Genomic DNA, 24,350 nt, shown 5'->3' on the forward strand with positions numbered 1-24,350 from the left:
ATTGGCATTATAACAATTGGTAAACTGAATTGGCAAAAAATAAGTTTGTCCGTCGCTATACACAATTGTCGACCCGAGTGCACACGGTTCGTGTTTATTACAGCTAGCTGGCTAGGTGCACACAGACACACCGACAATATCGATTCATCTCACAGCCATACGCAAGAATAACTCAAGAATAACTAAATGTGCTTTTTTTCTCTGTTAGATGTATATTCACGTCATTTTCGTTTTTTTTTTCAACCTTAATGCCTTTCAAACTATTCAACCAGGGGTAGGGGCAATAAATGATTTTTTTCCGGCAAATCGGCAAATTGCCGGAATTTAAAACTTCCAAAAACCGGCAATTCGGCCAACAGGTAAACTGTCGATTTGCCGACAATTTTTGGCAAATTGAGAAAAAATTTGCCCGATTGAACGATTTGGAAAGTTTTCAGCAAAAATTAGTTTTAGTTCAACTCTCAAACTTTTTCACAATTTTTTCCCTTTTTCTGTCCCTTTCGGCCCTGTTTATGGGATTTTTAACCCAACTTCGGAATTTCCCATGTTTCCAGATTTTTTGTCCTTTTTTCCTTCTTTTTTTTCTGGGTTTTTAGGAATTTGCTGGGAGTTTCTCTTTTTCTCTTTATTCTCACCTCACCCCTGCCCGAAACTTCTCGAAAAAGTTCTGAAAACATTGGACATTTTTTTAATAACTTGAAAATAGTTCCGCCAATTTTTGAAACCGTTTTGGAACTATTAAAATTTCGTGGAAGTTCTGGAATTTGTCCTGAAAAATTCTGGAAATTTTAAAAAATACTTTGGCAAAGATTTCGAATTTTCTGTAAATTTTCTGGAATTTTTCGGAATCTCTCAAAAATTGAACAAATTTTTGAAACTTTTGAAATTTGAATTTTGTAAAATTCAATAAAGTGGTCTAACATAATCCAAGGCTATTGTAAAAACGTTTTGAGAATGATCAATCTTTATTTGCATTACAGGATACTATATGTTTTAGGGTACAATAGGAACATGGGTTTTGCAGATCAAAGCTTTTTGCACGAACTTTTAAAAAATCACACGAGAAGCCCAACTTACAACGTTGGACCGAAATCGCACCGGCCTGCATTCCAAAAACCTCACGACGGCTTCTCGGTAGGGCGTGATGAAGTAGATTTGAACAATAGGGTCAAAAAGGCAGGAACCTGTGCCATTTAGGGTGATAAGGAATTGACGGCCTGAAATAAAGAATTTGACGGCCTGAAAATCAGCAAACTTCCCTTACCAGAAATTTGAATCGCTAGAAACAAGAAAACCATTGGCACATATGTGAGCAATGGAAGGTAAATTTGAAAGTTCAATCCCCGAATCAACTTCCGAAACATGTCCCTAGTAGTCTCCGATGTATTCGGAGACATGTGAGGCGTCAGAAGCTTCATCGCCTGATACTTCCAGTAACTACCAATTATTGGGAAGTACGACATAGCAATAAGTGTAACAATCGCCGACCTGTCAAGGAAGACTTTTTGAGCCTGACTGTACCCTCCGAAATTCAGATAGGGAGTATAATCTAGATCCGGGTGAAGGGTCCGAGTTTCATTGTGAACTGCCAGATGGTCCGGGGAAGGGATGAACTTTATGGCCTGTAAAATTTCTATGCCTTAAAAAAAAGGCTATCAATGCTTACCAAATACACCAGGGGAACTAGGTAATGCCAGAAAAATAGGAGGTTCCTCCGTTTGATCATCTTCGGGTCGAAGGATTTAAGGCATATGGTGCGGTAGTAGAGCGTGTGGAGATTGATCAAACCCATGGTTATTCCACAAGTCTGTAATTTTTCCAATTGATTCTCGAAGTTTCTTCTTATTGCCAGCCCCTTCAATTAAGAAAGATTTTGAAGCACAGGCCGTTTTCTGGCACTTAGAATGGGTACTGCAAGCTGGAAAGCCTGTTGTGAAGCTAGCAGTGCTTTTGCGGAGCACATAAAAATCTCTGCCATTTGGTGGGACTAATGTGACTTCACAAGTTTATTTTGAGTCTAATGGAGGTCTTGAAGTTTAGGCAATCAATAAATTTTTCAGAAAAATCGATTTTTTTTTTGAAATTTCAGACAAAAAATTGATAAAATTGCGTATTTTTTTGGAATTTATGGGAAATTTGGAAAAATTATAGATTTTCAGCATATTTTTCGATTGTTTTGACTAAAAATGCGGATTTCCAGAGAAAATAAAAAAAATTTTTTCGAAAATCTGAGCTTTTTGAGTACAAAAAATAGAAAAAACCAAAAAAACATTTTTTTCAAAAAATACGGAAAATTTTTAGGAAACCCCGATTTTTTTTTTCAAAAAAAAATTTATCGATTTGTTCCACTAAAATTGTCGATTTTTTTCAGTTTTTTGAGGAAATTTGGAAACTTTTCTCATTTTCCTGAATATTCAGACATTTTCGGTCAAAATTCCAAATTTTTCGATTTTTCGGCAAAAAAAATTGACCAAAATTCAATTTTTCCAATTTTTTGGCTAATAAATTGGTTAAAAGCCAAAATTTCCGATTGCTTCTAAACCGCTTATAAAATGTTCTAAAAAGCTGTAAAAATTCTCTAAAAATTCTTAACAAACTCAAATAAAATGCTAAAAAAGCTCTAAGATTGCCTTAAAATGCTATAAAAATGCTTTAAAAATGCTCAATAAATGACCACTTAACGCTCTAAAAATGCTCTAAAAATTCTCCGAAAATGCTTAGTAAATGTTTAAAAACTGCTCTAAAAGTGCTCTAAAAATTTTTTTTTTGCTCAGAAAATTTTCTAAAATTCTTAATAAATACTCAATAAATGATCAATAAATACTCTAAAGACACTCTAAGAATGCTCTGTAATTGCTCAAAAATGCTATGAAAATTCTATAAATATTCTTAATAAATGCTCTAAAAAGGCTCAATAAATGTTCTGACAAGCTCTAAAAAAAGCTTTAAAATGCCATAAAAATAGCTCATAAAATGCTCTGAACATGCTCTAAAAAGCTATAAAAATTCCCTGAAAATTCCTAGTAAATGCTAAATAAATGTTTTTAAAATTCTTTGAAATGCTCAATAAATGATCTAAAAATGCTCTAAAAATGCTCTAAAAATGCTCTAAAATGCTCAATAACTGCTCAGAAAATTCTCTAAAAAGCTCTAAAAAATCTTAAAAATGTCATAAAAATAGCTCAATAAATGCTTTAAAATGCTTAATAAATGCTCTAAACATGCTCTAAAGACACTCTAAGAATGCTTTGTAATTGCTCAAAAATGCTTTAAAAATGCGAAAAAAATTCAATGGATGATCTAAAAATGCTCTAAAAATGCTCGGTGGCTACCACGTGTCGATAGGAAGCTCATGGAGCATTTGCCGGCAGAAATTCCAGCCTATCAAGCTACTCACACTCCAAAGACTATAGCAAGTCGCACAAAACGTCGGCCCAATATATTTATAAAATCCATCACAAAGCAGACCCATTGAATGCTCATTATCGATATTCCTAAATTATTCATCTCAGGTAAAATTAAATTATCTTAAAGGTGGAGTACCGAAATTTAAGACTTTGCTTTTTTGGACCCAAAATGGTCTAAAACTAACAAATTTCGTAATGAGACGCTCAAAAAAAATTTTCAAAAAAAAGTTATGACAGCTCAAAGTTTTTGGAAAAAAATTGTCCATTTTTAGCTAAAATCTCAAATTTTGGCAGCTTTCCGGTAACTTTGAGCGGCCATAATTTTTTTTTTGAAAAATTTCCAGAACGTCTTATTTTGAAATTTGGTAGTTTTGGACCATTTTAGGTCTAAGGTACTCCACATTTCCCCAACCTGGTCTGTGTGGCAAACGCCAAAACAACCGAAATCAGAGTCGCTGTATTCGACGCGTAAAGAAAAAATCTCATAGTTTTCAAAATACTTGTGGTGAACTTGTAGATTAGAATGTACAAGGTGATGAATAGGCATAGGCAGGTTAGGGAGAACATTGGCCAGTAAAAGCGGAAGAAGTATTGAAGGAAATCCATTTGGAAATTGAGAAAAATGGAGATGTCTAGATATTCGAAATATACGGAAGTGTGTAATTTGTGGGTGAGTGAGAATAAAAGGTGAGTAAGAAAATGTCAAAAAATGTCGTCGGCATTTGAAATTTTTCGTTCTCTATTTCAGCGTACAAAAAGCGGTCTGACCAATTTCTTAATAAATTTTATGTTTGATGCAGCATCGTGTTTCAAGTGCACTTTTTGCGGGTAGCTGATGTGGTAAAAAAAAGCTCTAAAAATGATCTAAAAATGCTCTAAAAATGATCTAAAAATGCTTTAAAATGCTCAATAAATTCTCAATAAATGCTCCAAAATGCTCTAAAAATGCACTAAAAATGCTCAGCTCTGAAGTTTCTTTAAAAATGCTATTAAATGCTCTAAAACAGCTCTAAAAAAGCTCTAAAAATGATCTAAAAATGCTTTAAAATGCTCAATAATTTCTCAATAAATTCTCTAAAATGCTCTAAAAATGCACTAAAAATGCTCAGCTCTGAAGTTTCTTTAAAAATGCTATTAAATGCTCTAAAACAGCTCTAAAAAAGCTCTAAAAATGATCTAAAAATGCTTTAAAATGCTCAATAAATTCTCAATAAATTCTCTAAAATGCTCTAAAAATGCACTAAAAATGCTCAGCTCTGAAGTTTCTTTAAAAATGCTATTAAATGCTCTAAAACAGCTCTAAAAAAGCTCAATAAGTGTTAAATAAATAATAAATGCGCAATTTACAGCTTACTCTAAGAGATTATTTGGGAGCTAATGAAGCTTATTTTGCATAGGCCGTCCTCTGAAACGTTTCAATATCAAAAATGTCGCTAGAATGTCGGCATTTGAAAATGTTCGTTCTCTATTTCAGCGTACAAAAATCGTTCCGACCAATTTCTTAATAAATGTTATGCATAGTCTGAAGCACCATGTTTAAAGTGCACCTTTGCGGGTAGATGATTATGGCCAGATGTTAGGTTTTTGAAAAGTATTGGCTTATTCGTTGAAGAATTTTGTGCTAATCAATGGGAATTTGTAGTTCAGAGGTGTTAAACTACTAGAATTTTTTTGTATTTATGTGATATTTTCATGCAAAATAAAAGATTAAAAATTGATTAGTTTTATTTCGAAAAAGTTAGCACAAAGGAGAAATCTACAAAGTTTTGTCACCTCATGACTTTTTTCTTTTTGGTTGTTATATTCAAAAATTCAATTAGGCTAATTGGAAAAAAATCATGTATGCTGAATTCAATAAAACTAGGTTTAATCCATCAAAATCTATTAAAAAGTGGCAAAAATTGGCAATTTATGGAAAAAATCACAATTTTAAAACTCCTTTAAAATGGGCATTTATGGCCAGATGTTAGGTTTTTGAACCACAAGCTCCGGTCAGTAGAGGCAATGTTTCTAAATAGTACCAATTTTGCAAAAAAAATTTGAATTCCCGCGCAAAAGAGACTGAAACTTTTAATTTTTTTTTGCGTTTGCTGGCTAAATTTAATTTTTTGTTTTTTTTTTATATTTAACTTAAAAAGCACTGTTTGCCAATTTTTCAAACAGTTTTTTTTTCAAGAATTATGCGGGAATTTTGAAATTGGCTTTAAAAACATGTATTTCAATAAATTTTGCGACATTTCGCGTCTCTACTTGAATAACCCCATAAAATCGATTTATTTATAATTTTTGTGGAAAAAGTGTTATAAAATTTTTTAAAACTTTACAAAAATTCACATTCTTTGCATTTTTTTTGCACAATATCTGACTTGAAATGAACTTTTTTGGAGATGTGCTTCCGGGGACTTGTATCCGGCCGAAATTTTTTAAAAGATATTTTGTAAAATTGACAGAAAAAATCATTTTTAAAAAATGCACAAAAATCACAAACTTTTAACAGTTACATATATTTGGTTATTACGGTACATTTTTAATAAGAAATTGGAAAATAGAAATTAGATCCAAAGCAAATTGTAAGGATAAGGACAGAAATCACAATTCCATGTAAAAACTGACAGCTTGGTAAAAAAATTTTCATTCATAATAACAAATTATATTTAAAAGTGGTGTTTATTGCTTTCTTAGACTTGAAATTGTCTGTAAACATCGAATTTCATTATGAAATTTCTTTAAAACTCAAAAAATGACCAAAAATCAACTGAAATTTGAAATTTGACCAACAGTTATTTGAAAAAGGTTACCAAATTTTACCAAAAAGTTACCAAATTTTACCAAAAAAATTCAAAATTTTACAAAAGATTACCAAATTTTACCAAAAAAGTTACCAAATTTCACTAAAAAATTACCACATTTTACAAAAAAGTTACCAAATTTTACCAAAAAATTTCAAAATTTTACAAAAAATTACCAAATTTTACCAAAAAAGTTACCAAATTTCACTAAAAAATTACCAAATTTCACCAAAAAAGTTACCAAATTTCAACAAATCTGGTCACCATCGACCTCAAATGTACCTATAATGCGTTTAAAATACAAGAAAATCAGCTCGTATCCCCAAAATTAGACGGAGATTTCAGAAAATTTCGTTTCCGCTTGACAAGTCGGTGTCGTAACTGTTTTTGAAAAGTTTTCAAAAAAATTTTTCAGACAATTTCGCGGATAATAAATCAATACAAATGTATTAAACTGCAATTCTCTCGATCTCAATGCACCATCTCTCACTCCTGCCGTAACAATTACAGGTGATTTTAAAATTCTGATAGCTGAGCTTATACACGTCCTCTCCAGAGTACTCGGGCTGGAACACTTTTGCGAATTCAACGGGATCCGAGCAGTTTTCATCGAAATTCATTGCACAATAGTTGAAAGTATCGCGTTTTAGAAGATCCTGGAAGTTTATTTATTTATTTATTTTAGAACATTATTTCCACCTATGATCTACTAACTTACGTCTCTACACTTGATTGCATCCTCCTTTAAAAGCTTGTCAACTTTAATTTTAAACCTCTTGAAATGGAAAAATTGATTGATCGAAGTTTTCGTAGTGTCAAAAGCATAAGATTCCATGTAAAAGTCTCGAGATTTCTGGAATTGCTCCAACTGGAACAGATCTTCAATCCCATCCCCTTCTGTGGGATGGTTTAGGATCACTCTTTCCAGGAAATTTGCAGCAAAGTATTGAAGAATTTCAACTATCTCCTCGAAGTACAGACGAACCAGCTTCAACTCCTTAACTCTTAAGCTTCCTGGCAGGTATCTAAATAGAAATGCTCCAAGTAGCTGCTCCTCGTAGAAAGGGTCATCTTCCAGGCATAAGAAGTTCATGGGATGCTTTAGAAAGATGTATAGATCATTGAATGCAACCTCTTCAAAATTTGAGTTTTGGAGCAATTTCTTCTGATTCCGGCAGGTTATCCGGCAATCTTCATTCAGGCCTTTGTATAGGATATCAAGTCCGTTTAAGCTAATTGTCAGCCGTTTGGTGCTGCAGATTTTGAAGCAGATGTACTCGAAATGGATCCCGATGTTGTCGACAGCGGCGCGGAGGCTTTTGGAGACTTTTCGAGTTGATAGTCTGAAAACTGAATTTTGTCGGGGTACTGTAAGAGTACTGTGGTAGTATAGTAGGGAAACTGTAGGAGTACTGAAGGATTAATGCAGGGGTACTGTAGTAGTATTGTAAGATTGCTGTAGGGGATAATGTAGGATCACTGTAGGGGTACTGTAGGGGATACTGTAGAAGTTACTGTAGTAAAGGATTCTTGTATTTCTCAACTCACCTGTCAAATGGCGACAGTTTGTTCAGAATTTTCGTGACGATCTCCAATGGAATAGTGTTAATTGTGAGAGCTTTTGATGTCATTTTCCGAATAAAAATTGGTTTTTTTGAATTAAATGGTGAATAGCTTATCAAGAAATACGGAATATTGAAGAAAAAAAAACGAATTATCACATCATTTTCCGTTGCTTTCTTTCTCTAAACCTCTAAAGTTCACTGATAAGAAAATGTCAAGCATTGTGAAATTTTGACACAGGTGTACAGGTGTATGTTTTTCAAAACCTTTGATATTTCCGTGTAGAGTTCAGGCTTAGGCTTAGGCTTGGCGTCAGAGGCGAGCGTTAGCTCGCCACTGACGCTATTTAGGCTTGGGTTTATAACGTTTTTTTCGATTTTTGAAAGGGTTCCCGTTGGCCGATCAAAGCGAAATTTTACACAGAGGCGTATAAGCCACCGATAAGCTTAAGTCTGAAGTTTCAAATTGATTCCATCAAAACTCGCCGAGTTATGGAGCTTAAGGTGTTTTCAAAATGCCCTTCAACTATTTTTTAAACTTTTAAAGTTTGGCGTTTTGTCAGTTTTCGGCCTAAGCTTACGAAAATTTAATAACAGGAGGACGGCAGTGAAATAAGTTTTCTTGTGAATTTTCAGCCGATTTCGATTTACAGGAGCCGAGATATTAAGCTTCAAAATCCGACAAAAGTGGTAAATGAAAACGCGCGTGTAACTTGACGGTGGGTGGATAGATTTTGATGCGGTTTTTTGCTGTCTCTTCAAAAAGCTTGCCCCGCCTCTGTATTCTTTATTTCAGAAAGATTGGAGCTCATTGAGCCGAGATATTTTGAGTGAAACTCAAAAGTCGCTATTTTTCGTCATTTTGGGTGGTTTTAATTGAAGGAAAATTCGAATACTTGAGATAATTTCACGATTTTTCAGGGGTGTATACAACTCGACGAGGGCTTTTTAACGTGCATTTTGAAAAAAATTTACGACTCTTTTAAGCTATAGAAGTGGGCTCTTTAGTGTGAAAACCCCCTTGCTCCAGAGGCTTTTTTTCATTCTTCACCAATTTCCAAAATTTCAAATACTATCATATTCTCCTTTTAACGCTGACTTCAAATATATACTTTTTATTTTTCAATTCCAATTGTGAGCGGAGCTACGGCGCTTTCAAGGTTCAGCAGTGCCCGCCCGCCCCCTCTTGCCTCCCCTTTCTCTTGCCTCCTCCCTCTCCACAGAGCCTACACAGTGATGCATGTAGGCTGGCTGTAAATATGGTCTCTAATTACTGTTACAGGATCAGATATGTATATTTTACGACATATCTCTGAATAGAGTTTATTTCATCAGAAAGAACACATTCTCTTTCCTATTTGCAGGGATAGTGGAAGACAAAAACAAAAACAATATGGATTTAAAATCAGGGCTTCGCCCCGATTTTAATAAAATATATGAAACCCTCTTAAAAAGTTACAAGAAGGTTTTTCCTTGCGCTTGGAGCGCAAAAGAAAAGAAAAAGAGCTATTTAGACTTAGGGTGCCCAACTGGAATAAAACATAGGAAATCCTTATGACACACTTAAGCCTAAGGGCCCGAAAAAAAACTAGGATGCCCAACTGGAATAAAATATTGGAAATCCTTATGACACACCGGCGGTATGGCGCGGCTTAAGCCTAAATAGCCACTTTTATCAAAATACATTTGAGCGAAGCGGTTGTAAACTATTCGTTCTTTAGCAAAAATTAAAAAAAAACTTTATTTAAACTTAAAAATAAATATCATATGTTATCACACCTTAGAATATCACGCCTTAATTTAGTAATCATTTTAGTTCATAAGTGTGAGAGAAAGAAAAATGGATTAATCATCGGAATTAGATATCATCAGAGTGATTATATTCATCAAAGGTCCCACTTTACTTGAGGGTTAATTTGGTTGATATAAAATTCCTATCTCATGTAAAGAAAGGTTCGAATTCTGTACCTATGAATGCTGCCGATATTTGAATTCCTGTCTCATGGGAAGAAGGCCTTTCTTGTGGGAAGAACGGAGTTATAAAAAAATATACGCAGGTACAGAATTTGAACTTTTCTTCCCATGAGATAGGAATTTGAATATTGGCATTCTATAACTTTACTTTAAAAAAATCTCCAAAGGTTGCTCGCAAATATGTAGAGATTGCTCGCATCCCTTCAAATATTACAAAATTTCCAAGTTTCTTAGAAATAATCTTCATTTAGATTACTGAAAAATATCCACAGATTACTTTTGAGTTGCGTGAGAAGTTATTGTAAAACGCAAGGCGAGCTGTTGGTACAGAATTTGAACTTTTCTTCCCATGAGATAGGAATTTGAATAATGGCATTCTATAACTTTACTAAGAAAAGATATCCCCAAAGGTTGCTCGCTTCCCTCCAAATATTACGAAATCTCCAAGTTTCTCAGTAATCTATAGTTTTCATTTAGATTACTGAAAAATATACACAGATTACTTTTGAGTCTGAGAAGTTATTGTAAAACGCAAAGCGAGCTCAAATGTATTTTGATAAAAGTGGCTATTTAGGCTTAAGCCGCGCCATACCGCCGGTGTGTCATAAGGATTTCCAATATTTTATTCCAGTTGGGCATCCTAGTATGTTTTTCGGGCCTTTAGGCTTAAGTGTGTCATAAGGATTTCCTATGTTTTATTCCAGTTGGGCACCCTAAGTCTAAATAGCTCTTTTTCTTTTCTTTTGCGCTCCAAGCGCAAGGAAAAACCTTCTTGTAACTTTTTAAGAGGTTAGGCTTAGGCTTAGGCTTAGGCTTAGGCTTTGGCTTAGGCTCAGACTTCGACTTAGGCTCGGAGAAAAAATAGAGAAATAGTCCATGGAGAAAACAAAATACGAATTTTTATCTGCGAATACACAATTTGACACAAATTTGCACGCGAAAACAGATTTATTCAAGAATGAATCATTGGGCAACACCAAACTTCGTCCATGTTCGGATTAGCCGGACACGGTGCACGGCCGCCAAATTCCCATCCATCTGGGCAGCATCTAGAGCCGGAGATGCTCTTCGGGAAGCATCCATACGAGTCACATGTGTCTGTCTGAACAAATCTACAGTGTTGAAGGACTTTTCGTGGCGGGACCTATACAAGAGTGCGCGACAATCGGCAATTTCAATTGCCGGTTTTGAAAATTTTCAGCAATCGGCAATTTCGGTAACTGCAGAAAAAAATTGCCGATTGCCGGACATTTTTGCCAATTTTCATCTTATTTTTCAGTATTCGGTAAGTCATTTTCTAACCAAAACAGAAAACTACCAATACTTAAAGACTTAAATCATTTTGAGCTTGAAAAGAGAACATTGTTCAGTAAAATTCATGTTAAGTCACTTAAATCTACAAAAAGTATAAAGTTTATATACTCCGGCAATTCTGATTTTCGGCAATTGGCAATTTTGGCGATTTGCCGAAATTACCGAAATTGCTGAAAATTCGATTGCCGAACGGCAATTGCAGCGCATCCCTGGACCTATATTTACCTGACCAAGTTTGAAGCAAGTGAGAAGGAGAAGAAGCGATAGGAAAATGATGAATCTCATGTTGAGAATGATACAATTTTAATGTAATGCGCCATATTTATAGGGCGTAGAGCAGAGATGGCAACAATGGAGGTTTGCAGAAAACATTTATTTTGCAAAAAAGAACATACCGCTATTGAATTTTCGAATAGAACATATAATATAACCAGAAAGAAAAAAGTCATGAGGAAACAACACCAGCGATCTGTCATTTTTTTTTGGGCAAAAAAAATAATTTTCTGGAAATTGTACAAAACTATTAAAAATTAAAAAAGGACATTTTTTTTTAGTTTTATAGGATCAATTTTGAGTCCTCTAACTACAAAACTAACAAGTTTAGAGGAGTTTCAAAATTGTGAATTAATGACATAAATTGCCCATTTTTGCCACTTTTTAATAGATTTTGATGGATTAAACCTAGATTTTCTGAATTCTCCATATATGAATTACCCGTTTTTAACAAATTTAGACATTTTTTTTTAATTTTGCCCAAATTTTTATCAGTCATCTAATGACTGTCCTTTTTTTTGGACAAGAAAAATAATTTTTTGAAATCGTGCAAAACTATTTAAAATTGAAAAAGGAGATTTTTTAAGTTTTTTAGGGTCAATTTTGAGTCCTCTAACTACAAAATTAACCATTTTGGAGGAGTTTCAAAATTGTGATTTTTTACAATAAATTGCCCAATTTCGCCACTTTTTATTAATTTTTGATGGATTAAACCTAGATTTTCTGAATTCAGCATACATGAAGTACCCGTTTTTAACAAATTTAGACAATTTTTTATTTTGCCCATTTTTTTTCAGTCATCTAATGACTGTCCTTTTTTGTTGGACAAGAAAAATAATTTTTTGAAATCGTGCAAAACTATTTAAAATTGAAAAAAAGGGCAATTTTTTAGTGTTTGGGAATCAATTTTGAGTCCTCTAACTACAAAATTTGCCCATTTTAGAGGAGTTTCAAAATTGTGATTTAGCCTAATTGAATTTTTGAATATAACAACCAAAAAGAAAAAAGTCATGAGGTGACAAAACTTTGTAGATTTCTCCTTTGTGCTAACTTTTTCGAAATAAAACTAATCAATTTTTTATCTTTTATTTTGCATATGAAAATATCACATAAATACAAAAAAATTCTAGTAGTTTAACACCTCTGAACTACAAATTCCCATTGATTAGCACAAAATTCTTCAACGAATAAGCCAATACCGCATCGAATCTCAAATTTGGCATTGTCACCGGTAATATAATCAAGCTCATATTCATTGTCACCATCATAATCCGGTTGGAAGACTTTTGCAATTTCATTTGAATTGCCGCCATGGAACCATATTGTGCAACTTTGGAATGAGCTTCTTTTCAAGAGATCCTGAAACTTTTAAAAATTAAACAACAAAAATCTCTGAATATTTTGGGTTTCTTATTAAAAAAAAGAAATTTTTTGAGTCAAAATTTGAGTTTTTATAAAATTACGGTTATTTTCTGTACTTTCCAGATTAGAAAATGTTTAAATGAAAAATTGCAGGAAACAAATTTTCCAGACGAAAGTGCCGATTTTTAGAATTAAATCTCAAACAAAGTTGCAAGGTCTAACCTGAGCCTGAGCCTAAGCCTAAACTTTAGCCTGAGCATAAGCCTAAGCCTAACCCTAAGCATACGCCTAAGCCCAAGCCTAAGCCTAAGCCTATGCCTAAGCCTAAACCTAAGCCTAAACCTAAGCCTGAGTCTTAGCCTAAACGTAAGCCTGAGCATAAGCTTAAGCCTAACACTAAGCCTAAGCCTAAGCCTAAGCCTAAGCCTAAGCCAAACCCTAAACCTAAGCCTGAGCCTTAGCCTAAATGTAAGTCTAAGCCCAAACCTTAGCCTAAGCTTAAACTTAAGCCTAAGACTAAGCCTAAGCCCACGCCTATGACTAAGCCGAAGCCTAAGCCTAAGCCCAAACCTTAGCCTAAGCCTAATATAACTTACATTTCGGATCTCAATCGCATTTTGTGTTGAAAAGCTTCTAGATTCAACTTCAAACTCTTTAAAGTGGAAAAAATCTTCAATTGGCACATTTTCCAGCTCGGAATCCACAATGATACAATAATGTGCATTTTTCCACTGATCCAGACAAGTGAGACGTTCAAATTGATCGACTGAGCCAACATATTGCATTTTTATATATTCTATCACTTGAGCATTCATATAAGAAATAATCGATAAAATATCAGTGAATAGGAAATTTTTGAGGTCAATTTTCTTCACGTTGACCCTTTTTTTCAATTTTAAAATTTCTAAAAAAGATTTCACGTGGGCAGGTGTATATTCTGTGTTGAAAATTTCCAATTCCAAGGCTTCATCCAATATTATCTCTAAATCTTTGCTATAGACATCATTTTCTGTATATTCAATTCGTGTTCCATCTAAATCCAGTAAAACACAATTAGTGCAAAAATTAATTGAAATTTTGTCGAAATGAATTCCAAACTCGTCAACAGCGGTTTTCAAACTTCTGCACACTTTTCGAGCAGTCAATCTGGAAGTTTATTTTTGAAAATAACGAGCAAAAAGTGTTGTTAGTTTACATGAAGTTTTTAGGCTTAAAAACAAATTTGTACTCCTCTCGGACAAGATGGAGAGCACGTGGTGTTAGAGTGATCCATTTATCTACTTAGATCTACAAAACTGATTTTTCATGGTTAAAAACGTGCTGACATCACTTTTTTTGAGCAAAAAATTCCCGCGTTTTTTGTAGATCAAATCGTGAGTTTTTGTCTAACATTTTTAACATTCGTCTAACATTTTTAATTTTTGTCTAAAATTTTCCAACATTCGTCTAATATTTTTCAAAAAAAGCAAAATATACAAGAAATTGATTAAAATTTAACCTGCAATTGCAAAAAAATATAATTTAAATTTTGAAATTTTGAATTTCAAAAGCATTTTCCAAAAGTGAACTCAAATGTGATTTTCTATCGATTTTTCCAATTTTTATAACTCAATTTCATACAAAACTCACCGATCCATGGGCTCCATTTTTTCCAAAATTTGGTTGGCGATTTCCAGCGGTAGATCCAGCAAAGTTGGTGGTTTGGGCCACATTTTTCTTCAAGTTTTGAGACTAGCAAACCATAGCAACGCATAAATAATAAACACCACACTTGTGCATTTTGTCGTCAAATATGGTGTTTGCGTACCTGGCAGGTCTGTTGACTACTCTGAAGCAAAAAAGAGATAGAAATTTATTAAGTACAAAATGAAACATTTAACAATTTTTCAAAAAAAAATTTTCAACGGAACAACTCAAAAATCAAAAATTCATAGATCTACTTCTACTTTGAAAATATTTTTTTTTTAATTCCTATTTTGAAATAGCATTTTTTTTGTAAATACTTGCCTTGAAAATGTGTATAGTATCATTTTAAATTATCAAAATATGATAACTGTAAAGACTCAAAAATTTGCAAAATTTGATGTCGAAATACGAGAGCAGTTTTCCTAAGCGAGTTGAAAATGAAGAAAAACGCTTCAACTGATAAGGGTTTGCTATTTTTTATATTGATTTGATGATTTGGTTCCACTGAAATTTTCAAAACTATCAAAATGTTGGCGACTTTGCTCAGTGTACCTATAACAATTGCCATCGAGATTCTGGAAAAGTTGGACCCGATGGATCGGTGAGTTTTTGCTCTAAACGACAGAATATAGTGCTAATATTTCGAATATAGCTGTAAAAAAATTCATGCAATTTTTCTAAATTTTTTTTTCTAAATGATTTTTTAAAAATTTTGGTAAAAAATTTTATTTTTGAATTGCCGCGCAAATTAGTCTTTTTAAAAAATAAGTTTGTAGTAAAATTTGATAACTTCTTATTAGAATTGAGAAAAATTTTTGGTAAAATTAGGTAATTTTTTTGGAAAAATTAGGTAACTTTTGGTAAAACTAGGTAACTTTTCAGAAAAATTTGGGGTAGTTTTATTACCAAATTCGATTTTTCAAAAATTTTCTTTTTCACGATTTTCCATTTCCCATGTGAACTTCCAGATTGGCCTGTCGAAAAGTCTGCCGATGCCTGAGAACGGCTTCCGATAGGTTTGGAGCTTCTTTTAGAAAAGTTAAGATCTCATTCCTGAAAGATTACATTTGTATATGGTTAGATGAAACAATAATCATGTATACTCATGAGATTGCTGGCGTATCAGTGACCCATAATCAACGAAAAACAACTATCAATCAAGAGCAGTTCATTGGAATAGTATTGAAAGACTTCGATATAGTATCTAGCCGTGTTCCAGAATTAGAAATCAAGCATGACAATGATGATAGACAAGATATCGACGCTTTTCTTATGTGCATCTCGAAACGAGAAAAATGTGTTAATTTGAAGAGATTAATGTTTGAACGTCTCTCAATCAATGATATTCTCTTTCTTATTCCATTTTTTAATTTTCAAGTACTACAATTCTGGTATAGTGACACTAAAGATCGATTCGAAAGGATCACTCATTTGAATCAATGGGGAAATACAAAAAGCTTTGGACTCTGGGATTCCGCTTTGGATAGTAAACTAATTGAACGACTCTTTCACTTTGAAACGATCAGCGTTGGTATTAGACGTTTTACAGTGAAAACTGCGATCAAAATTCGAGATGTAAGTTTTAGTATTTGCCATAATGATAAAATGATAATCTATCAACCCTATCTCGGCATTTGGCTCCTGCTTCTTGCCCAAGTTGGACCAGAAGTTGGCTAAACTTGGATTTATGCCGTTTTTGCCCAACTTTTGCCAAAGTTTAACTCGGTTAACACAGGCAAAGCGGAAAGTGCCCAAAACGGTCCGTTCACGGACCGGGAACGGCTCAAATTTAAGAACAGTTCACGGTTCGATTCCCGGTCCGTCAACGGACCGTAATTGAACCGTAAGGAGACTAAAAAATGGAAAAATTTTTTCACCCTCCAGCTTCCCCCTTTTTCTTTCCCAATGCTCCACCGAGCTCCGGTCTTGCTCCAGACCGTCTTCCGGTGATCCTTCGTTGTAGCAATTCTATCTGCCTCAGCCGGGGTTGAACTTGTCCACTGCCTGTCGATTGATTACTGGCCCATCACCTTACCGTTTGGCCGTTCGCGCACGCGAGGAAAGTCAATAGACTTCGCATAAATAGCGATCAGCTCGCGCTCGCGCATTTCCTTCTGGTTTTCACGTCTTACACCAACTTTTTCGATTGTATTTTCAGTAGTTTCTGATTCTCCATCTTGCCGTTGGACTTATATGAAAGCGAACGATAACAATTGACAGTTTCGTGTAGTTCAGAACTTATTTCGCATATTTCTCAACATCTACCTATACGTGCTCCATCTACTTGTAATACAGAAATGGTACTTACCATATTTCCTCTATTAGTCTTGCATGCAAGACTAATTTTCGATTGGACCGGGTTGCAATACTAATAGAGGAAATAAGGTATATGCGTTCTACTTGAATGATACCTTAATTTCTTAAAATACATACGGAACAGAAACGATATGATTCCAGAATGTATTGTTAGTAAAATATTTTATGATATTTCAAGAAATGCTCCTGTAGCTCAGCTGAAAAAGACCAGCAGAGAGAGTGAACGTTGCGTATACACAGTATCTACCCAATTGCGGCATTTCATCTTTTTTATTGATATGTTTATAGGATTACATTAATATAGCCTCTTTTACACACAATGTCATGCTTAATAGCCTCAGTTAGATCGCATGCGATTACGGGCCGAGTACGGACCAGTTTGACGGATGATAGACAAAATGGTTGCCCAGAGGAATTTTTTTTAATGAAAATTGAGTTTTTGAAGTACCTACACTCTCCTTTGGCTAATTTGAGCACTTTTCCGTGCTAGAACCTGAAATTTTCAAAAACAAAAATTTGGTGCCCGGGACGGTTCATTTACGGTCCGTCTACGGGCCGGCGACGGACCGTCTACGGACCGGAAACGGCCCAACTACGGCTCAAGAGCCATCTCGGTCGGTAAATGTGGTTTTTGCTCTAAATAATGCATTTAACGACGTAAAAATGCTTGAATTAGCCAACTGGTATCATAGGTATTAAAAAATTCGTTTTCTTAAAATCCATTTTTTCCTCTTAATGGCCATTTTTTACATTCCCCGTAGTTTGCCCGTAATTGGTCCGTCCCGCTTTTCATATCCGTAGTTCGCCCGTTAATGATCCGTTCCCGGTCCAAGATCCGTAAACGGACCGTACCCGCTTTGCCTGTGTAAGAAGCTAGAGCCAAATTCCAATCACAAATATTTAAAGAATCTCCTGAAAAGAAGTACCTTCAAGCAATGCATCATCAGACATACAAGCCGTAACTATCTCAATCTTGCAAAAGTATTCAAGCCGGATTATGTCGGAGACAAACGTTTTAAGTGTGCTTATTATAATGGAAATGATGTTTTTGATATTTGGAATTGTCATCACAAGTACAGAGAATGGAATTTGATTATTGTAAAACGATGTATTTAGTATGTAAATTTCTATTTATTTTATGTTTGTATATAAAATAATTTTCCGCTTTGAACTTATGATTGTGGCCTATGTGAGAAATCTGCAGGGTTACTGTAATTTTACTATGATTTTGGAAAATTTGTGTGTTTGAATATTTTTAAAATAAAAATCGCAACTCAAACACTCGTTATATGTAATTTCTACTCCTGTATACCAGAAAATTCTAAAAAAACATGAGTGAGCTTGTACGGAACATTATTTTATAATATGCAGAAAATGCTCCTAAAGCTGTTATTTTCAAAAATTCAAAAGTATGGGAAAATCATATGGAGCGATTCTTTTTTATTTCATAAAACTGAAAAAATCAAATAAATGAGCTTAAATACTTTGAATTACTGTAATTTTTGATTGTTTTGAAAGTGTCTTATGAGCAGTTAGTGATAAATTGTTTTCCCCTTTGCTGAACTTTTTCGGTACGCTGAGCACATTTTCATTTGAGAGAACGGTTCATAGAGTGAAAAGGTAATCAGGGGACGAGTATTTAAATCAATAAATAAAATGCTGACAAATAAATTCCGTGAAAATCTGAAATATTTTCACTTGACCTTTTCCACATTTCTTTTTCTTTGTTTTTCACTACGTGGAATTTTATTTGAACTTTATTCAATCGATATTCAATTATTACTGATAGTTTCCACATTCAAATTGCTCTCAAATTACAATTCTGGTTAAAATTCCAACCATATCGGGTTTGAATAATGAGTTAGTCAATTTTTTAAAGATGTAGAAGAAGCTCTCGGCGCTGCTTCAATTTCGGCTGGAAATTTCAGACTATTTATTTTTGACATCTAGAAAAGGCTGCATAAGAGTTAGGCTCAATTGAGCCCTGTTACAAAATTTTCGACAAAACTATCAGCCGACACCTGATAAGTTTTAAGTCTTGCCAGTAAAAAATTATTATCAAAAAATGCCGATTGAAATTGAGAAATAAAGATTTTCAACAAAAATTGAAATTTTCACGTGAAGCTTTTTTTCTCTCTCACCTCCGCGTGTCATAGTCAAAAAAAAACAATTTCCAATCATTCCACGACTTTTCTTGTATTCTTAGCTTCCAAATCATCAAAAGTTTCGTTTTTGAATTGCTGCAGTGAAAATGAGTGAGTTGCTAACAAACTTTTGCGCATTTCAGAGCTCGGCTTCTTCCCGAACAAGGCTCAAATGATATTGGAAAGGCTTATCAATACTTATTCCACCGTATTCCACGTGCTACTAATGGTGAGTTGAAGGATTGCTATCAAAATATCAATAAAACTAAAAATATATAATATTTTCTAGATGGATTCAAATCTTCTCTCACTAAAATGCAAATGATATCTCGTATCACTACTGGAATATACTTACAACATGGATTATCCACTGGATCTATTACATCAGATGATCTTATTCCTGAACTACTTCATTTTGGATCTATCACTCCAACTCAGATATCTGCAATCAATACTGATAAGTTATCTAAGATTGTTGAGGGGATTAATGAGCTCCCAGGAAAATTAGAATCGAGTGTTATTCAACTTGAGGATCAGCTTCTCATGTTTGCTTCTGTTAATGAGAAGGTTAAGGGTGTGGTCCCAGGAAGCATTATTCTAAAAGACGATGCATACAAGACTCAACTTGATGCATTGAAGTTAGAGGATTGGAGAAAAGTAGATTCTTTTGCAAAAGGAATTGTTATTTTTCTAAACGAAATGGAAAGTATGGAAGGAGTGACCAGTGATGATTCCGCTAATATCGAATTAAGTGACATGGCTTCTCATTTACCAAAATTCAAATATTGGACTTTGGAAAAATATAATGTTTACGCACAAAATCAGCATCTCCGAAACATTCACATTTCCTATCCTTCCCTCAATTTAGTCTACAAAGCAGTGGCTGAGTTTTTCCCATATAAAAACAGTCTAGATGGTTCTCTCCTATCCAAAGTTCAAGAAAACATCAATCATTTGAGCAAACTGGCTGTAGAAATGAAGTTAGAAGCTCCAATGATCTCACAACTTCATAAGATGTTCTTGTCACGAAGCTTGAAAAATACTGATAATATCAAATTCATTTCTGGATTATTGAATGGAATATCAGATATTCAAATGATTTTCAATGACTTGAGGAATGATTGGGTGAATGAGACTGTTGCGGGACAGGCTTACAACTTGGTAAAGGCTCTGAATCAATTGAAGACTTTAGCCAGTGACGCCAAAACGGTTGAACAGTCGATTAGGTCGGATGAGAATCAGATTCACAAGGATGTATCGGATGTTTATCAAAAAGTCAATCATCTGGCGGATATTGCGGATATTGTAAAACCTTTGGTAGATACTGTCAGTAGTATTTCATTTCCTAAAGCTGCAATCAGTGCTCCTGAGGTTCAGAAAATTGGTCCGCTTATCACGAACATGAAGCTGCTGTCGTCGAAACTTGGTGCCCTTGAAACTTTGGTTAAGCTGTCGAGGACTCTGCAAAGGGAAGAGTATAAGATCAAGTTAGATGAGATTATAAACATCGCGAAAGCAACTGAAAATACACTCGATCGATTCCAAAAAAGTACGGCGTTTAAGGAAATTCATAAGTTGATTTTACCTGTAAAAAAAACTGCTGAATTACTGAAAGCACCAACTATCGAAGACACTGTTTTAGAAATTGAAAAGGATTTCGGTGAAATTTCAACTTTTGTCAATGGATTGCAAGGTTTTTTGGATGGATTTGCTTTTTTGAAGAATATTCAAGGAATTGACTCATTGAAGCCTGTTATTGAAGTCATCAGATCTTATCGGGACTCGAATACAAAAAGCACAGTTAGTCTAAGCACTTTGAAAACCCAGTTGCCAATGATCAAAAATAAACTGAGGACACTGGATGTCTACATCAAGAAAATCAAGAATTCGAAGCATATGGAGACAGAAGCATTGTCAGCTTTCACCAGCATTGCCGTGGATTCACAGATGGTTGGGATGGCTACACGTGGAATCACTGATATGCAGAGGATGGGCAGTCAGACAGTTGATTTGAAGCCTCTGAAGGATTGGAGTGCTAGGATTGAGGTGGAGATGAAGAAGCATGAGCTGGATCCTGCAGATGTCAAGAATTTGAAATCACTGGCTGGATTGGAGACAGAGTTGAATAGGATCAAGAAGGAAGCTGGAACATTTATACAGTCTGTGGCGCCTGTGAATTCCAACAAATTGTCGGATTATTCGGGAATTTTCCAAAAGGCTAAAAGTGTTAAAGGAATCAACATCGACTTGCCAGCTATCATCGGTTCCGTGGAAAATTTGAAGACTCGTCTACCATCAACAAGAAGAAGAAGAGCACCTGGAGTTTCTGGAGTATCAATATCCCAGTTAGATAATCTTCTGAAGCTTCTCAAATCCCTTCAAGTCTACGATTCCACCAAGTTCGTCAAAGCCTTCGATGGTTCTGCCAAGTCTCTGCAAGTTCTTGATGGTTTGTTCCTTGCCTACGCAAGTACTCTGACTCGATTGAAGACGCCGGGAGCTCAACCTCTACATGCAAACCCTGGAAACCCTGCCAACAAACCAACTGCTCCAGGAGGAAACAAAGGAGCCGCTAGTCCCTCTGCAACAAACTATCATCATTCTGCAAAGGCAGATGCTGAGATGGGTTTTTTGGAGAAGTGAGTACTTTGTTAATTTATGTTTCCTTTTAACTTCTATTTTTTTTCAGCAACTCCCCGTGGTCATACATTGGTCTGAGTCTTATCGTGTGTTCTTTTGTTGCCCTATTCGTCTACATTGGTCTTTGGTTTTATCACTCACGAAAAGTCAAACTTGATGTATCTCCCGATCTGGTACCCCTGCCGAACGATTTAATTACAACAACTGCTCTACCAGAAATCAAAATTGAGAAAGCTCCAAGTGAGTTTTTTTTGTTGTTGATTTTTGTAAGTTATTATATATTATACATGATTCAATTTCAGAGGAACCAAAAGTCGAATCGTTCAGTTTAACACTGCTGGTCGCTATAAAATACGTTACTGATCTTCATCTGTGACGGGATAATTTTTTTAATCAAGTTGAGCATAGCCTGCCGAAATTTTATGAAGCTCAAGACCTAGATGTTCAAAAGCCAAAGGTTTCTGATCTTGTTAAGAGTCACTCAATGGATCTTAGGTTTGTCGTTTTTTTTCTTGGCACTCTGATGTGTTCTCGAAATATCCATCCAATCATTTTCAGAGTTTCCATTCCACTTATCGAGAACACACGCGTCATTCTAAAGAAATATGGTTCAAGATTCAAGGATGGATTTCTTCACGCGAACTATGTGACATGCCCAAATGGAGCACAGTTAATTCTCACACAATCTCCACAATGCGAGATTTTGGAGCCAAAGTTAGCCATGAAAGGAGACAAGCATGCTGAAATGATGCCACGTCGCAACTCGACAATCGGCAAGTTTTGATGGATGATCAGACAGGAGAAGGCGCAGCAGATTGTGATGATGTGCGATGTGGTCGAGAGAAGTATTCAGACGGGACGTATTGTCGAGATGTGCTCCAGATATTTCCCGGAGAAAGTGAACTGCGAGATCAAGGTCGATGGGATTAATGTGGAATGTACTGCAAAAGTTACATCAGATGGTGTGGAGCGTCGGAGTTTGCGTGTTACGTTTGAGTTAGTATTTTCACTTGTCAAGTTTTCATATTTGTAATTAATTTTAACTTGCAGGAACGGTGATACGATCTTTGTAACTCACAATTTGATCTCTTCTTGGACATTTGTGAACACTCAAGAGACTACGGATACTATGGTTTCAATGGTTCGTTACTTGAACAAATGTAAGGGATCTCCAATTGTTGTGCATGACTTTGATGGAATCTCAAGATCAGCTTCACTTGCATGTGAGTTGGAAAACTGATTAAATTCCACTGATGATGGATTTCAGGTACAATTATTGGTTATCAAATGGTTGCTAAGACTACCGGTGAGCTGGTGCTTGCTGACGCTCTTCGTTGCATTCGGACACAGCGTGCACTTGCGATTACGTCGGCCGTTGAACTTGCGTTTGTTGATGCATCAATTGTTAGATTGCTTTCGGTGGTAAGTCAATATCACCTTCATTTCTATCTAGCTAAAGGGTGGAGTACTTAAGAATGAGCCTAAGCTTAAATCTAAGCCTAACCCTAAGCCTGAGCCTAAGCCTAAACCTAAGCCTGAGCCTAAACCTAAACCTAAGCCTGACCCTAAGCCTAAACCTAAGCCTAAGCCTAAGCCTAAGCCTAAGCCTAACCCTAAGCCTGAGCCTAAGCCTAAACCTAAGCCTGAGCCTAAACCTAAACCTAAGCCTGAGCCTAAGCCTAAACCTAAGCCTAAGCCTAAGCCTAAGCCTAAGCCTAACCCTAATCCTAAGCCTGAACCTAAGCCAAAACCTAAGCCTAAGCCTAAGCCTGAGCCTAAGCCTAAGACTAAGCTTAAGTCTGAGCCAAAACCTAAGCCTAAGCTTAAGCCTAAGCCTAAGCCTAACCCTAAGCCTGAGCCTAATCCTATGCCTGAGCTTAAGCCTAAGCCCAAGCATAAGCCTAATTCTAGGCCTAAGCCTAATCCTAGGCCTAAGCCTAAGCCAAGGTCTAAGCCTAATCCTAAGCCTAAGCCAAGGCCTAAGCCTGAGCTTAAGCCTAACCATAAACTTAAGCTGAAGCATCTGAGTTTAAGTGTTCGCCTAGCCACACAAATTTCAAGTATTCTCTGAGTTTTTTATCGGAAAATTTTGCAGAAATTCAAAGACGACTTCAAGCAAGGAGAAGTGTGGGACATGTGTGCAAAAGCTGAAGAAACCTACAACACGTGTGTGTGGAATAAGAACAATGAAAAAGCACACGAGCTGCAGAAAAAAGCTGGAATCAAGCCAAAAAAGAAAAACTTCCCTAAGGCGAAAGCAGTTTTGAAAATGGCTCGAATGAAGTCAGAAAAGGCAAAAAAGAAAGCAAAAAAGGCGAAACTGGCGAAGGAAAAGCAGGAAAGAATCGACTTTGAGAAAATGAGCTGCCAGGATTGATGGGTAAAACGGTGGAGGAGACTGTCTCCGAAAAGGAAATCAAACAGCCAACTGTCTCCGAGAAGGAGATCAAACAACCAACTGTCGAAGAGAAATCGAAGAGCCGTACTCAAAGTGTGACCAAAACCGTGCCAATTGCCGTACAGAAAAGCGCTACGAATCCAGATTTGATGGAAAGTGAAAAGCTGATTACTGCTGAAGAAAAGACCTTGGACCAGACTCAGATCTTGGACCAGTAACTCAAGAGGCAGTTTAAATATTGATCACTCGTATTGATTTTTTTATTGAATAGATGGACTGAATGAATATGTGTTTATTTGTGTGGTTTTTTAAAGTTTTTTGAAAAACTAGAAAGTTGTCAACTGAACAAATAGACCCTGTGTATTCGAGGAGATATACAGTGATGGCCAAAAAGATATCCACTTTTAGTTTTTTTTATGATTTCGCTACTATTTCAAATAAGTATAACTCCAAAGCTAAAAATGCTATTAAAAAAAATTTCAACT

At 35.3% G+C, this 24,350-nt stretch overlaps 5 protein-coding genes and 1 non-coding gene across 6 annotated transcripts; 1 reads left to right on the forward strand and 5 right to left on the reverse strand.

The window, feature by feature from the left end:
- Positions 1 to 1,047: 1,047 nt before the first annotated feature.
- Positions 1,048 to 4,013, reverse strand: srd-64 (Serpentine Receptor, class D (Delta); the record flags this gene model as incomplete). Its single annotated transcript, NM_065044.5, has 5 exons — positions 1,048 to 1,217; positions 1,265 to 1,622; positions 1,667 to 1,807; positions 3,398 to 3,494; positions 3,820 to 4,013. 5 exons carry the CDS (start codon positions 4,011 to 4,013, stop codon positions 1,048 to 1,050), a joined length of 960 nt encoding a protein of 319 aa, NP_497445.2.
- Positions 4,014 to 5,858: 1,845 nt separating this feature from the next.
- fbxa-74 (F-box domain-containing protein) lies at positions 5,859 to 7,893 on the reverse strand. Its single transcript, NM_065045.7, has 3 exons — positions 7,745 to 7,893; positions 6,915 to 7,539; positions 5,859 to 6,852 (listed from the first exon to the last, which is right to left on the reverse strand). The coding sequence occupies exons 1-3, from the start codon at positions 7,825 to 7,827 to the stop codon at positions 6,646 to 6,648; spliced, it is 915 nt and encodes a 304-aa protein (NP_497446.3). The 5' UTR covers positions 7,828 to 7,893; the 3' UTR covers positions 5,859 to 6,645.
- Positions 7,894 to 10,618: 2,725 nt separating this feature from the next.
- On the reverse strand, positions 10,619 to 11,344 carry spex-3 (Toxin). The gene is made up of 2 exons (NM_065046.8): positions 11,272 to 11,344; positions 10,619 to 10,834 (listed from the first exon to the last, which is right to left on the reverse strand). The coding sequence occupies exons 1-2, from the start codon at positions 11,329 to 11,331 to the stop codon at positions 10,685 to 10,687; spliced, it is 210 nt and encodes a 69-aa protein (NP_497447.1). The 5' UTR covers positions 11,332 to 11,344; the 3' UTR covers positions 10,619 to 10,684.
- A 1,045-nt stretch (positions 11,345 to 12,389) lies between these two features.
- On the reverse strand, positions 12,390 to 14,806 carry fbxa-13 (F-box domain-containing protein). Its single transcript, NM_065047.3, has 4 exons — positions 14,689 to 14,806; positions 14,311 to 14,509; positions 13,278 to 13,827; positions 12,390 to 12,678 (listed from the first exon to the last, which is right to left on the reverse strand). Exons 2-4 carry the CDS (start codon positions 14,391 to 14,393, stop codon positions 12,454 to 12,456), a joined length of 858 nt encoding a protein of 285 aa, NP_497448.1. The 5' UTR covers positions 14,394 to 14,509; positions 14,689 to 14,806; the 3' UTR covers positions 12,390 to 12,453.
- 21ur-13507 lies at positions 12,621 to 12,641 on the reverse strand. The gene has a single exon (NR_052094.1).
- A 46-nt stretch (positions 14,807 to 14,852) lies between the features above and the next one.
- Positions 14,853 to 22,636, forward strand: Y22D7AR.2 (F-box domain-containing protein). Its single transcript, NM_065048.3, has 10 exons — positions 14,853 to 14,968; positions 15,336 to 15,942; positions 17,590 to 17,702; positions 18,971 to 19,056; positions 19,117 to 20,376; positions 20,470 to 21,466; positions 21,517 to 21,707; positions 21,770 to 21,962; positions 22,026 to 22,463; positions 22,518 to 22,636. Exons 1-8 carry the CDS (start codon positions 14,895 to 14,897, stop codon positions 21,841 to 21,843), a joined length of 3,402 nt encoding a protein of 1,133 aa, NP_497449.2. The 5' UTR covers positions 14,853 to 14,894; the 3' UTR covers positions 21,844 to 21,962; positions 22,026 to 22,463; positions 22,518 to 22,636.
- Positions 22,637 to 24,350: the final 1,714 nt, after the last annotated feature.

The sequence above is a fragment of the Caenorhabditis elegans genome, chromosome III (genome assembly GCF_000002985.6).
Source record: "Caenorhabditis elegans chromosome III".
In the NCBI taxonomy this organism is placed as follows: domain Eukaryota; kingdom Metazoa; phylum Nematoda; class Chromadorea; order Rhabditida; family Rhabditidae; genus Caenorhabditis; species Caenorhabditis elegans.